Source organism: Chinchilla lanigera, unplaced genomic scaffold, assembly GCF_000276665.1.
Source record: "Chinchilla lanigera isolate Chin_1 unplaced genomic scaffold, ChiLan1.0 scaffold00004, whole genome shotgun sequence".
In the NCBI taxonomy this organism is placed as follows: domain Eukaryota; kingdom Metazoa; phylum Chordata; class Mammalia; order Rodentia; family Chinchillidae; genus Chinchilla; species Chinchilla lanigera.
Window position 1 is genome coordinate 25,499,241 of NW_004955405.1, and position 15,141 is coordinate 25,514,381.

General features: G+C 37.0%; 1 protein-coding gene across 1 annotated transcript in view; it reads right to left on the reverse strand.

The window, feature by feature from the left end:
• Positions 1–15,141, reverse strand: part of LOC102010018 (chromosome unknown open reading frame, human C12orf50) — a 37,604-nt gene that overhangs the window by 16,791 nt on the left and 5,672 nt on the right. Inside the window, exons 4-5 of the mRNA XM_013518146.1 lie at positions 14,905–15,025; positions 655–813 (exon numbers count right to left, since the gene is read on the reverse strand). Coding sequence (XP_013373600.1) covers positions 655–813; positions 14,905–15,025 — 280 coding nt within the window. The remainder of the gene's footprint in view (positions 1–654; positions 814–14,904; positions 15,026–15,141) is intronic.

Below are 15,141 nucleotides of genomic sequence, written 5' to 3' on the forward strand. Positions count from 1 at the left end.
ATATATATATATACACACACACACATAAGATAGCTAAGATAATTGTACTATTAATTTCTATTAGCTCATTGAAAGAACAGCTAGTGCTTATATTGTTTGATCAATTTTGCACGCCTATATCTGGTAATCTGAGCAACTACTTTGAAGATAACAATATGCAGTATAACAACCATTGTTAATTTCCCATCATCTTGTTTTGAAATTCTGTATCATTTTATTGTGTTTTTATTCTTTAAAATAAAAAAAGAAATTACTCTAAAACCTTTCATAACTCTAATGGTTAAATGTATGACAAATACATGATTAATAGATATGTAAATAAGCAGATAAACATACATGGGCATCACTGTATTTTATGAGAGTTGTTAAACATAAATAAGAGAGCTTATTAATATCTCTACAAGCATCTGTACATATTTAAACATGAGATCTGCCTCCCAGCCATCATACATAAATTTAGCTTTCCAGTCCAAATGATCATAAGCATATGTAGACATGCAACAAATCAGAAAACATTGAATTACATTTATTAGAAAAAATTTTCTCATAAAAATGTCATCTATTATAGGATGAATCTCTTAGCATTTAAGTATGTAGAAAATATTGTGAGGTTTTTTAAAATGTGCATTGTAATCCCAGAAAGTGTTTACTAACCATTTTGTTCCTCTTCTTCCTCCTCTTCTTCCTCAAAGTTAGTTTTTAAAACTAAAGGATGGTGAATGGGGCGTGATATATTCTCCTGAGGTTTCAAAGGCTCCTGACTCTGAGTCGGGGATGGAATTCCTTCCTGACTGTCTTTCTGAAGTGTGATATCTACAGTTAAAAAAAAAAAAACATTTCAGTGTATTCACTGATTATATTTAATGACAAGTCATTGCTTTCCTAATTGACTGCATATTTTGTTAAAATGTATCTTATTTTTGGAAAGATTTTTAAACCAACTTATAATTAATATCAAAATGTTACCTACAATTCAGGGAAAACATCCACTTCATAGACTTTAGAAATAGCTTGGTACCTCACAAATTTGGGGATACAACTGGTCCCTGACTTTTGATAGTTCAGCTTTACAGTGGTATGGAGGTGATACAGTGGTGCCCTGGTTCATGAATGCTTTGCTTGTAAATGGACTGGTTTGCAAACAAAAGAGTTTGACAAAATTTTGTTTTTCTTTGCAAACTCTACATCAGGTGACAAACACAACCGCAGCCATGTTTCCCATACAAGCACAACATGGCCATCTTTTCCAAAATCATGGAACAAATTAAGCGTTTGAACTGAGGTAGCACTGAACAGGCATTCAGTACAATCCCTACTTCGAACTTTGATCTTGACGCAGGTTGATGACGTAGATACTGTCTTTCAATGGTGGCAGAGACAGTCAGCCTTGACTCTCAGTCTCCCATATGATCAAAACTGTAAACAGCCAGTACTTTACAGCGTTGTTTGGCTAAGCTATGATGGTCAGTGTATTAGGTGTAACAAATGCATTTTCAATTTATGATACATAGAGGAGGAAAGACACGACCCAAAAAAACAGATGGTTTCAGGAAACTGGGAAACACAAGTCTGTACAGGAAATGAAGCCCTACAAACATCTGAATTATAATTAAAAGACTTCTGTGTCAAACTTGTAACCTTTGGAAAAACTGGCTAATATACAGGAAATCAACTGAGGCCATTTGATTTGTGATAATTTGTTACAATAATAGAAAAATAACAGACGGGGCATTAGAAAAAGTGCCACGGGTCCATGTTGGGGTGATTACAACTTAAATTAATGGTCGAGTGTAGTAGATGTGCTGCAAATTTTTCTTCTTCCATCTTGTCATTCTCAGGAAAAGGTCTCATAGCATCAAAGAAAAGAGAATACTAGTGAGAAGTTGAAGAAAAAATAACTTGAAACACAGAGCATTTAGTTACTTTCAATATATTTCCAGGATTTGTCATTAGCTGGAAAGAAAACTTATTACTGAAAATTCAAAACAGAAAACAGTAGAATCACATTTTTAAAAGTTTTACTGAGATTTAATTCACACAGCATATTCATCACTTTAAGCACATAGTTCAATTAAGTTTTACAATAGGTTAGTATATTCAGTTGTGCAACCATAACTATGATCAATTTTAAAATATTTCATTAATCCAAAAAACAAATACATACTGTTTAACAGTGACTTATCATTTTCTCCTAAACTCCCAATTCTACAGTCACTGATACACCTCGTTTCTATTCTTGATATCTTATGTAAACAGAACCATTCAATATGTGATCTTCATTGATGACTTCCAATTGTTATCTTCTCCAGGTTTGTCTTGCTGTTGCATGTAATGGTATTTCACGGTTTTTTCCATGGACAAATAACATTCCATTGTATAGATATATCATATTTTACTTTTCCATTTGTCAGAGGATGGGTACTTGAGTTGGTTCTATTTTTTGTCTACAATAAATACTGTTAAGGTAAGCATTTTTATATATCTAGATGCATATTTTCACAATTCTTTCATATATACCTAGCATTGAAATAGCAGGACTATATGATGACTCCATCTATAACATTTTGAGGAAATGCCTGTTTCCAAAAATAGCCGCATCATTTTATATTCCTAGCTGCACATATAAAAATTCCAATTTCTCTGCATTTCTGTCAACTTTGTTATCACTACTTTAATCTGAAAAAAAGGAATCATCTTAGTGGGTACAAAGTGATATATGGTTTGGTTTTGATTTATATTTCCCTAATAGTTAAGGGTAACATCACTTTTCATGTGTGCATTGGTCACTGATACATCTTCTTAGAAAAATATTCAAATATTTAACCATTTTGTTAAAAAGTTGTATTTATATCATTGAGTTTTAACTGTTCTTCATATATTCTAGATACAAATGCTTTATTATGTATACAATTTGAAAATATTTTCCCCATTCTGTGGGTTGTCTTGTCACTTGCTTTATAGTATTCTTTGACACAAAATCCATGAACTTTTTATTTTCTTGCTTTTTATGGTATCATATCTAAGAAAGCTTTGTATAACCTAAGTTTTCTTCTAAGAGTTTTATAGTTTTAGTTCCTACATTTCATTCTTTGATACATATTAAGTTAATTTTTGTATTTAATAACATGAAGAAAAGGACCAACTTATTTTTCTAAGACGTGGCTCATCTATTTAGAGTACAGCGGCTTCTGCCACATGAAGATGTTGTAAAAGAAAGAATGGTGGCCCACATACCACAGATTTGCTGTTCTTACTGCGATTTAGTAAACATTTTTGGATATTACTTCATTAATTGTATGCCTATAGGACAATTTCCAGAGATTTGTTTTAATGTGCAGTTTTTACCAACTGTGGGTCATTTGATTGGGGAGTAGGCTCATGAAGTTCTTAATATCATTCTGAAAGTTGTATAATCACAATTTTTAAAATGCAAATGGATTACTTACAGGCTTCTCAAATTATTCATAATATTTTAAAACACATGGATTAAATTTTAATCATTTTCTTCCAGTTGCATGTTGTTCCATAAGATACTAAAACATATATTACCAAATAAGATCACAAAGTATTCTAATTAAAAACCTTAATCTTTCTTTACAGATTATAAAATATTTACCACCTTCTAACTCTTTTAGCAAATATTAGGAGAACATGACACTTTTAGATATTAATTTTTAGCAAATTCCTCAGTCTACCTCTCTATGACAAAAAAAAATTGGGTAATTTATAAATGACAAAAATGTATTTCTCACAGTTCTGAAAGTTGCCAGTTCCAAGATCAAGGTGCTTGCTGCCTGGTACGGGCTTTCTGTACCCACAGTGGTACCTAGTTACTGCGTCCTCTGCATGGGACAGATTCTGTGTCCTCACAAGGCAGAAGATAGAGGGCACAAGGAAAAAAAAAAAAAAGGGCCTCACTATGTGAAGCCTCTTTTATAAGGGCTACAATCCCATTAACGAAGGAGAAGCCCTCCTGATCTCTTTACCTCGTAAGGGTCCTACCTGCTAGTACTACAACTTTGGACACTGAATGAGTCCCGAGCTGAATTTTAGAGGAAAACAAACATTCAGACTTAGTACTCTGCCCTGATCCCCCAAGTCCACTTCCTTCTTATACATTAAATGTCCTTTCCATTCTGATAACTCCCAAAGCCTTAACTAATTCCAACATCAACTCAAAAGTCTAAAGTCCATGTATGTCCAAGCAACACATTGTCTCACTAGTGTAAGAACCTGAAAGAATGAATAAAAATTAGGAGGTATGATAAACATTGTGAAATGAAAGGAAACTGCTCAAAAGTAAATAGCGACTGGGATGAGGGAAAAGAGAAGGGAAAGAAGGGAAAAATTATGTATATGTGTATATACAGGATGGCTAACATAGTTGTACTACTGATTTATATTACTTTATTGAAAGGAACAGTTAATGATTAATTATTTGATCAATCTTGCATGTCTACGTTTGTTTTCCTGAGTAACCACTTTGAAGTTATCAGTATGTAATACAACAACCATTGTTAATTCCCTGCCACCTGGTCTGTAATTCAGTATTGCTTGTACCATTCTTGTGCTACTTTGTAAATGGTTGTCTGTTTGCTGTTTGTTTTTATTCTTTTACTTTGAAAATAAAAATAAAAAAATAAATATCATGTAAATCTAACATCTGTCTCCACCTGCAAGCCTGTGAAATTGAACAGATGATGTGCTTCCAAAATACAAGAGTGGACAGGCATAGGTTAGATAGTCCCATTTCAGAAGGGAGAAACAGACACAGGAAACTGGTAATAAGTTTCAAGTAAGTATGCCTCTTAAATCTTGAGGATTAAAAATGATATTCTTTGACACTATGTTCTGTATTCATTATGTTCTCCTTCTCCAGGGTGGAATTTGTGTTCCCAACACTTCAGGTGGATCCTGCCCCGAGGATACAGTTCATTTAGCAGCTGTCACAGATTGGAGTAATACAAGGGTAACACAAGGCTCTGCAAGTCTGTGCTCTCAGGGCTGGACCCACCCTCCCAGCTCCAAAGACATTACTCTTTAGGGGCTCTCTATATTGGTCCTGCTCACATGGCTCCACTAAGCACTGCCCTAGTAAGAGCTTTCTTAGGGACACAGTTCACTGCCAGGGCCCTGAGCCTCCTCTGAAGCATCCTCTGAAATCCAGGTGGGTTAACCATGCCTCCATAGCTTATACTGTTTATGCTGAGCACCTACAGAACCAGCACCATATAGTCACCATCAAGGATTATGGGCAACACCTTCCAGAAATGCAGTGTGATCTTCCTGAACAACAGCAGGTGACTGAAGAGCATTGCACTCAAATTCACCGTGAGAGAGCAGAAATGTGAGGTGGCACAGGGAAGCACATGTTGAGTTCCCGTGAATACTCAGTGAGTACTCTACGGCCCGCTTTTACCATAGTCCTGTCCTCCAGGCCTTGGCACTGTGGGCCTTTGATGGGAGGGGCAACACTGATAATCTGCAAAATGCCTTGAGGACCATTCTTCCATGTCTCAATAAACAGCATCTGCTTCCTGCTATCCGTGCTACAATTATCAAACAATAGCTTGCACATATCCTTAGTATTCTGTCTTTAACACACTGATACAACTCTGCCAGGTTATCACTTCTTGGCCTTTTGGCTAAGATCAAGTGCAGTAAATGTGCCAGGCTGAGAACTTTCCAAATCTTGAAGATCAGCTTCCTCTTTAATTATAAATTCCATCTTTGTTTATCTCTCCTCACGTTTTCCTATAAACAGTCAAGAGAAACAGTGCTCTCAGCACTTTGCTTAGCTATTTCTTCTGTCAAATATACTACATGCTTTTCTCTTCTAGTTTCATTGTGATAACTTGTTTGAATGGAAGCATCATGAAATGTTCATTTTAAATTGTCCGTATTGAAAAAATGTTGGAAATTCAATTTTTTGCAACTATTTAAACTTATGAGTCGTAAGTCAAAACTGTGAGTTTTCATTTAGGAAAATCATCTTTTCATTTTTAGCGAGTCCACTTGGTTTGAGTAAGGGTGATTTTTGGACCCCAGAAATTAACTTTTCCCGTGTTCTGAATAGGTGCTAAGGATAAGTATGATTTTCATATCATTAGATGAGATTTGATATTAAGGCTTTAGGCACAAAAAATGTCCTCTGATACTGTTAATTTAGAATAATGACAATGATAATGCTAACACTGAGTGCTTACTCCTTGCAAATAGCTTTAAACTATTAGGTCTGAGTCTATCAAATGTCTAAGACAATCCTATGACATGGGTGGTATCACCGTTTTTATCATACAGATGAAGAAACTGGACCACAGAGATTAAGTTGCCCAGGGCAATACTGGCAAGTATGTGGCAGGTTGAGATTTGAGCCGGTGACCTTAGTCTTTGTTTATTCTGTCTCCAAGGTCTCAGAGGTCTAGAGCTTCCTACTCAACTATAGTATATGTAAAACAGCCAACTAGCTCAGATCCAAGAGCTGGTGAGCTAAAATTGCATCTGAGGTCAGCTGTGTCCTTAATCTCTTAAGTTACATGAGCCAAACATTTCTAGGTTTCCTTTAAATCAGACTGTATTGAATTAATCTTCCTACCGTCAGTGTTATCCTGGAATGGACTCAGATCAGCATGAAAGAAAACAAGTTGTCAAAATTTACAGGAATTTTCCACACCAACTGTTATCACACTGGAATCTGACTTTTGTTTTGTTTTGTTTTGGTTTTTGTTTTTTGTTTTTTCTTCCAGTACCAGGAATTGAACTCACAACCTCACGCTTGCAGGCAGACGCTGTGCCACTGAGCTAAATACCCAGCCCCCCACACTGGAATCTGAAATTGGGCATAGTGGAAATAGTTCCTCCTTGGTAAGTGGCAAAAACTACGAATCAGGACTATTTGTTTTTTACCTTTTTTTTTAACGTCATTGGGGAAAAGATCCTGTTGTTAAACGTTTAGTAGTATAAAACTGCTTGCAAGAGAGAATCTCAGTTTAGTAAGTATGATAGAGCACCACATCATTGCCCAGACATTTCAAACAGGAACAACTACTTTCTGTACTTTACCAACTTTCATAATAAGTTCTTTTGAAATTGATGCCATATACATTATCATCATAATGCACTATTTTCTGCTTTGAATATATTCCATATTTAAAGCACAAACACAATGTAAAACATATAGGTTTTAAGAAATTTTTGCAAGAATAACTCAATTATGTGTACCAAGTGAAGTATTTTTATTCAAACTCTGGGAATTAGGAACTATAATTCCTTTGTATTTGAAAGAGTTAAAAAAAAAAGGTGCTAATTTCTGTAAAATTCACAGAGCAGAAATTTGTAATTCTTTTTATTCACTATTCACTAATTCTTAAATATACTCACATGGAAAGATTTGATTGGGAATACTTATATACATTTTTATGTATGCTAATTGATTATATCCATAGTGTTCTTGCAAAAACTACTCAATTTAAATGTAACTAGGAAGAAACTAAAAATAAACAAGCAAAAAGTCCCATATAAGGAATATTCTTCAAAGCAACTCACCTGGATTCCTTTAAAATGTCAATGATATGAAAGGGAAAAATAATTTAGAAGTGCTTTAAAAATAACTGGACTATCACAGTACACTAACCTGTAATATATACCATGGGAAAAAGAATAAATATTTACCATGCTTGCAAAGAAAATACAAAAAAAAATCAGAAATCTCTAGGGAACACTGGAAATTACAGTAAATATTACATGAACTGGTTTTTTTTTTAGCATTCTCAATTGACTTAATAGATATTTGCTTTTAAACTTAGAGGTCATAACCAGAGGGGGGGACTAAGATGTCTTGAAATTTTGTGGTTTAGCAACATTTAAATCTCTTTCAAAAGAGGCTGAACCCTTTTAAAATATTTGTTTGGTGGTTAATGTTTAAATCACAAAAAGTCTAATAGGCAATTTGATACCTCCCTACAAAAATAAAAAGCAAAAAGCAAAAAAGAGCAAGACTCCTGATATTTGCTTGGTGTTTAACATAATACACTTGTCAAATCAACTAATAATATAAAGTTGCTTTTGGCAAGTGCCTCATAATGGAAGAGTTCAGCTAATGATGTAGATGGCATTGTTGTGGGTCCAGCTCACCCATTTAACATGAACTATATGACAGATCTTAATACTGTAAGCAGAAGTGTTAGAATTTTTCACAGGTTGTATATTTGAACATCTCATTTTTTTTTCTTTTTTAGCCCAAGATGAAATTACACATATTGCATAATGAAACTTAACTAGTTGTTATTTTACTATTACATAATTTGTAGTAATTTTACCTTGAATTTACCAATTTATCACCTACATTTACCAAAATACAAAAAGGTAGATTTTCAGAAAGCTAAGATTTTGTAAAACAATCTTAGTCTAAGGTGAAAATGTTTGGGGTTCTACTTTTAGTAACTGTAGGCTCCAGCGCTTAGATGTTGCTACAAATATTGTAGAAAATATTATTTGACCAAGGATCAAATTAAACCATTTGAGATACTAAAATATTTTCAGAATGAATACATGAACTTGTATACTTAGATACATATCTGAAAAGATCTTGAGTTGCTGTGGTTGGGGTATAGTAGTGCCCCAAATGTTCAAGTTGTGGAAGTGTGCTCTCAGCTAGGTGGTGAGGTACAGTAACTTTTGAGGGCTGGAGACTAGTGGAGTTTGTGAGGACACAAGGGATCAACCCTCATATAAAAATTAGTGTCTGTCAGAAGTCAGTCAGACCTTTTGCACCTGGGTTACTTCTTACAAGAGTGGATTGTTTTTAAAGTGAGCCCACCACCTCTTCTTGACTCTTTTCCCATGCCTACTTCATCTTCTACTCCTCTGCCCTGTTTCGATGAAGGCAGGGACCCTCAACCAGAGCACCACTGACCTGCTATTTGGAATTTCTAGCCACCAGAATTATGAAGCAAGTAAATCTCTTTTCTAAATACATTGTCTAGCCTTGGGTAATCTGTTATACCAGCACAAAATAGACTAAGACAACAGTTTACTTAAGAGTCTGGAAACTGGATTCTTGTTCCTAAAGGGCAGAAATGTGTCTGGCAGAGGGAATTTACTTACTGGTTTAATATGAATAAATACTACTTAGAATTTCTTGGGTTCAAATGGACTGTTATGTGAGATAATACCGTTCCTTTGTTAAGCACTTGGGATTCATCAGAGAACAAAATAAAGATTCTTACTCTATAGGAAGGAGTCATGGAGCAAACACTACACACAGTAAATAGCAAATTGTGTGGTATCTGAGAAAATGAGCGGGGAGACGGCCATGGTGGTGAACCTATGACACTGTGCTACAGCAGACAGAGCCCTGTCATCTCTCTAGCCAAGGGGCCCTGGCATTGCTCCAGCAGCTGAGCATTGGATAATAGAGCACACATAGGGCAGTGTTGGCACTTTGTGATAAATAAGTGGGTTTTCAGTTGCAGTTTGGACACTCCATCTCGGAAAGTTTCACCATTACCGGAATATGGCAAGAAGAAAGTAGAGAAAATCAAAAAGGATTGGACTGTGTAGGAATGGAGAGGCAAGGCTGACTACATTTCATAGCTGGATCCAAGGCAGAAACATCATGCCAGGGGCTGGGTGTGGTGGCACAGTCTGTAATCCCATCACTTGGGAGGCTGAGGCAGGAGGATCGCCGTGAAGTCAAGGCCAGCCTGGGTTACATAGTGAGTCCAGGCCAGCCTGAACTACATAGCGAGATCCTGTCTCCTAAAAAAAAAAAAAATCATTCTAGAAAGGCGTGGTGGAGGAAAGCTGCTCACCCATGGCAGCCTGGAAGTGAGGGGGTGGGGCAGGAACAAGAACACGCCCTTCCAGGTCATGCCCCTGTGACTGACCTCCAAACCAGGCCCCGCCTCCTAACAGCACAATCAGCTGTTCCCATCAGTGATGAATGCACAGATGAGTGAGTATCTCCATGATCCTATCACCTTCCAGAAAGCCCCACCTCGGAATACATGAGACCTTTGGGGGGCATTTTAGGTGTAAACCACAACAGAATTTTAGCTTGATGGGAGCACAGTAAGCAAGTATATGAGTGTGCGAGATAAATTCAGAGAGTTAACAGGGTACCTCCTGGTCGAACAGAGTCTCTTGTTTAAGCCTTTATGAGGACTGAATTCTCTGAATGAAAAGACATTGGAGGATTTTGAGTAGAACAGTGGCACTTGTACGTATAAGGAGACATCACTGTGTTTCAGTAGATAAATGGACAAGAGATAAAGCACAGAAAACAGGAGCTTACCATAGTCACCCATGGATGGCTATAGAATGACGTATGGGATGATAACTGTGGATTGGCTCATGCGACTAGTACAGATGGTGGGAAAAGTCAGATTCTGGATATAATAGGGTGGCAAAATACACAAGATTCCTATATGGATTAGTTGTGGGATATGAGAAAAACTGAGAATTTGCAGCTGATCCAGATGATCTGAGCAACAGGGATGGGATTGCCATTAAAATGAAATAGGAAGAGCTGTAAATCGAGAGTGCAGTAGGTTAGAAAGAATCGGGCTAAAAATCATGAGTGTGGTTGTAAACACGTTAAATGTGAAACATCTTAGACAACAGTTCAAGTCAGAAGAACATAGCACTGTGAAGTTTGAGAGGTTAGAAATGGATATAAATTTAGGAGTCAGTGACTTCAGAATCCATATTCAAAGTTAAGACTGTATGAAACGGAGAGTGGTGTGGCACACACCTGTAACTTTGGAGGTTAAGGCAGAAGGATCAGCACGAGCTCAAGGCCAGCCTGAACTACACCATGAGACCTTGTCTCAAAACAGCAACAAAAATAAAAAAGACTTGAGATTACAAAGTGTAGACAGAGAAAAGGAGAAGCAAGGACTAACACCTACTGTACTGCACATGTAAGGGGTTAGAAGAAAGATTTAAAAACCAGTAGGATGAGTAGTAACAGCGTGCTAAGAGGATTTAAGGAAAACAAAGACAGGATGGTGTTAGGAAGCTAGGAAAGAAGATTACATCAAGGAGGAAGGGGTTATCAAGTGTGTCAAAACCTCCTAATGGGTCAAGTTATATAAAAACTCACTGAATTTAACAGTTTATATATCTCTGGTAAAGAGGACTAAGAAACCTTATAAAGCCAGCAAAGGGAATATTTAGTGACAACAAGAAGAGATACCTGCTGTGAGTAAACTACTGCAATTGAAAATAAGTGGGGTGGTAGCTTTTGAGAGAAGAAAGACATTTTTTAGTCATAGAAGAATGTATGTTTCTATGTTGATGTGTGTCTTGGTTATTCTCTCTCGTTGCTGAGACAAAATACCAGACACCCAAAGTTAAAGAGGGAAAGGTTTATTTAGTTCACAGTTTGTGGAGATTTCAGTCTGTAATGAGCTGGCTCCACAGCAGGCTGGCATGGCACAGGGGCAGCACTTGAAGGCGGCAGAAGACAGCAAAAGCAGTAAGAGCTCAAAGCAGGAGAACAAGCCTCATTTCTTCCCTTACCTTGTAAACAGGGTACCACAACCCAGGGCGGTGTAGCACTCAATCTCCATGCCCTCTCCTTGCACAGGATGAGGATGTTTACAAAGTAAGGACCCTGGTTCCCTGCTGAGGCTTAGTTAAACTTCTAAACTTCTCAAGTTGACATCATGTATCAACCATTATAACAGGAATGATTCAATTAGATTCATAAATGATTACTTGAAGGACAGAAGTCTTGTTGAACCAGTGTCCTTTAGTAAACAAGAAAGGGTCATACCTGGTGACGAACTGGAAGGATAGACTTTAGACAGCAATATTATAGTTCACCTATGGTAAGAATGAGGAAAGGACTAGTATAAGTGTTAGTAGGTTAGCAGATCCAGTGAAGGATAGCTGTGAATGTTTTCTTCAAATATTTTCACCTATTAAGACAATAAAACCATCATCTGAGAATAGAAAGTGGAGGTAGAAATGGAAGAATAAGGAGAGGGAGGAAAGTAACAAGGGAATAGGGTTGAACTGGGCAAGTACCACGTAGCATAATTAGAAGTCAGCATGCTGGGATAATTTGAGGGCTGTGGGCATGTATTTATCCCGGCCAACATGGTTGCATATTTGTCTTCAGTAATGTTCAGTTATAATGGATGCAGCCACAGAGTAGGTATAGCATTGAGTTTAACCAGTGTTATGAACTGGTATGGGAGTTCAGTGAAGCTAGGCAGGGGCAAGAAGGTAGAAGAAATGCAAAAGGGGCAGATTACCAGGTAGAAGTGAAGGAAAATATCAAATGGCAAGTTACTGTGAAAATATGGAAGAATCAATGAACTGGAAGTACCTGCGGGTTTGAAGCACCTTTAGAGGATCCTAGGAGCCTATATCTACTGTACACAGTAATACCGCAGTTCACAAATTCTTCTGTTCCCAAACAATTCAGTTCTCAAACAAAAGCATGCCATACCATGGACATCTTCCCCAAAATCATAAAACAAATTAAATCCATTCTTATTATAGTAACCATTCTTATTATATATTTCAGTTTGCCACAGGAGTACCATGAGTGACACCAAGCTAAGAACTCAGATTGTTGGGAAACAAAGGGAAAGTACCTAGATGGATATAGACAAAAGCAACATTTACACTGAGAGTTTGTAAAAAAATAAAATATTATCTACTGACATTAGATTTTCACTGGATGCTTTTAGGGAGACATGCCAGAGAACAGTCTGAAATCCACAGTGAGGGTCAAGGAAATCTCTCACCCAGCTCCAGAGCCACAGTTACACTTGATGACTGGCAGTGCTACAGGGGGAACAGCGTTTCAGAGCACAGTTACTCTTGGAGTATGAAGATGAAAAAGTTGAGAGAAGAAATACGGAATTCTGTTGATTACGGAAGTTTGGGGAGGGTGAGTGAAAAGGACAGGAGAGCGACAGTAATAAGTCATTTAAGAGAGAGTATATATTTACTGACCAACATAAAGAATGAAATTAGCCCTGCTGTGTTGGAGAGGTGGGGTATGGGGCTCCTGCATGCCCCCTATAGGAAGAGTTAAAGAGGTTTGAAGAAGCAAGGTATTACCTGTGTTGCTATTAGACCATCATGGTGGGGTAGAATGCTTAGGGGAATGGCTTGGTCCCAGTGTATGGATCTAGATTTGGCCCTGTTAGGGGAAAGCTTACTCCATGAATCAGGCTAAGCATTGTCACCTGATGGAGAAATTGAGACTGAGTACCAGAAAAGCGAGAAGTTACTTGTCTTCAACCTTCAGATTCTGTTTTTAAGAAATGAGAATAAGAAAGTTGGTATCCAAGCACTTCACCTAGGCCATGCCTTATATTGGAGAGTCACATAATTGTCAGATATGTTGGCATTTCATCCTTCTGCCCATGGGTGGAGATTTTGTTTTTTTCTAGTCCTAAAAGAACTAGTCTAAATATAGCAATTTTACATATAGACCACTAGGGAGCAATATACTATCCAGATATAAAAGTACATCATTTTTCATAAAATAATATTAACACATGTAAACTAAGGGGGCTGAGTTAATGAGATAAGTGTGAAAACTTTCATCCTAGTAGGTTACCTGTCAGTAGTCAACTATCCATCCCCCCAGCCATATATCCAAACATCCAACCTTACTGAGCATCTGTGCTCTGGTCATGTAAAAACCAACAGTAAGGAAACTACTGAGATCCTCATCCTCGCAATACTTAGCCTAGTGAGGAAGAAAACATTGATCAAACTGCTAGAACGATATGTATTATGAGGTCAGAATTTTCCAGAAGTGCAAAAGAAAAGGACTTTAGATTTGAGTTACCCATTTGCCATGGGTTATCTGAAGCATATTTTTCAAATCTCAAAAGGACTAAGATCTGGCAAGCTCATTTCTAGAGCTATTTCACCAGAGTAATTTAGCAGTTGTAACAGGAAAGTAAAGTGGCTATAGTATCAGGGAAAATTCAAAAGTTCTTTTGCTGTTGTTTTTTGTTGTGATTTGATCTTTTCATTAGAGTATGTTTGTAATACATAATAATTTCATTTATCCTGGGGAACTGGGATATATTAGTTTCATATTTTCAGCAAGGTTCTTGCCTTTCACTGTTTTGAATATAGTGTCTTCTGTTTCCCTTCTAGAAACTATTTCAAAGTTCATCAGAAATTAGTCTCAGTATCCTTCAGCTGGATTGAATTGTGCCATTTCTTTTGTCACAAAGAGTTTATATTTTCTGCACAGTTATAGTCTCAGGAAGAATCTGCTGCTCTGCTAGAAACAGAAATGCATAACCCGGACTGTGTCCTTGCTCTCCCGCCTATGAGACAGGTTTCTGACTTTCACAAGAAGCACTGCAGAGGCCATAACCGCTGAGCTTGGCTCCAGTGTTTGGTACCTTGCTGAGACAATCTCCTGCTTAATGAGATCCGTAGCCATCTCATTTTCTCAGATGAATGAAATCTGTTTTAGATACACACAGTCAAAGAAAGTTTAACTTATTTTTTGTCTTTCTTTCTTTTTTTCTTTCTTTGTTCCATTCATCTGTCCTTCTACCCTTCCTGAACCAAGGACTGATTCCAGCAGTTCTCTACCAGTTCTTTCCATTTTTTATTTTGAGACAGGGTCTTACTAAATTCTCCAGGCTGGCCACGAACTTGCAATTCTCCTGCCTCAGCTTCACAAGTAGTTTGGATAATGTGCATGAATTATGGATTCTATCTTCTTATTAGCTATATGATGGTTCATTCTAAACTTCACCTCATGATTAGTGATAGAATCATCCCAAATTATCCATTGGCTATTAAACTGCATGGCTCACCTTGTCATGTTTCAATGTGTCATTGTGTCCTGCAACTCCAAAATCAGATTATGCTATGGTATGCCCATGTTATTCAATAAAATATACTCACTGCTACTTGGTGGCAAAAATAATCCATTGATATTTCGAGGTTTGCTGTGATAAAAGATACAACTGATCTTCACACAACCAAGAGGTTGAGTTTCCCAGAAGCATGAAATGCTGCAGTTTTGCTAGATGAAAGAAGTGGGGGGAGATGTGATGATTAGATGCCATATTCACAGTAAATAGAAAATACTGCAACAGAACATTACGAAGCAAAACAACTGCAATTACTGATATAAGATCA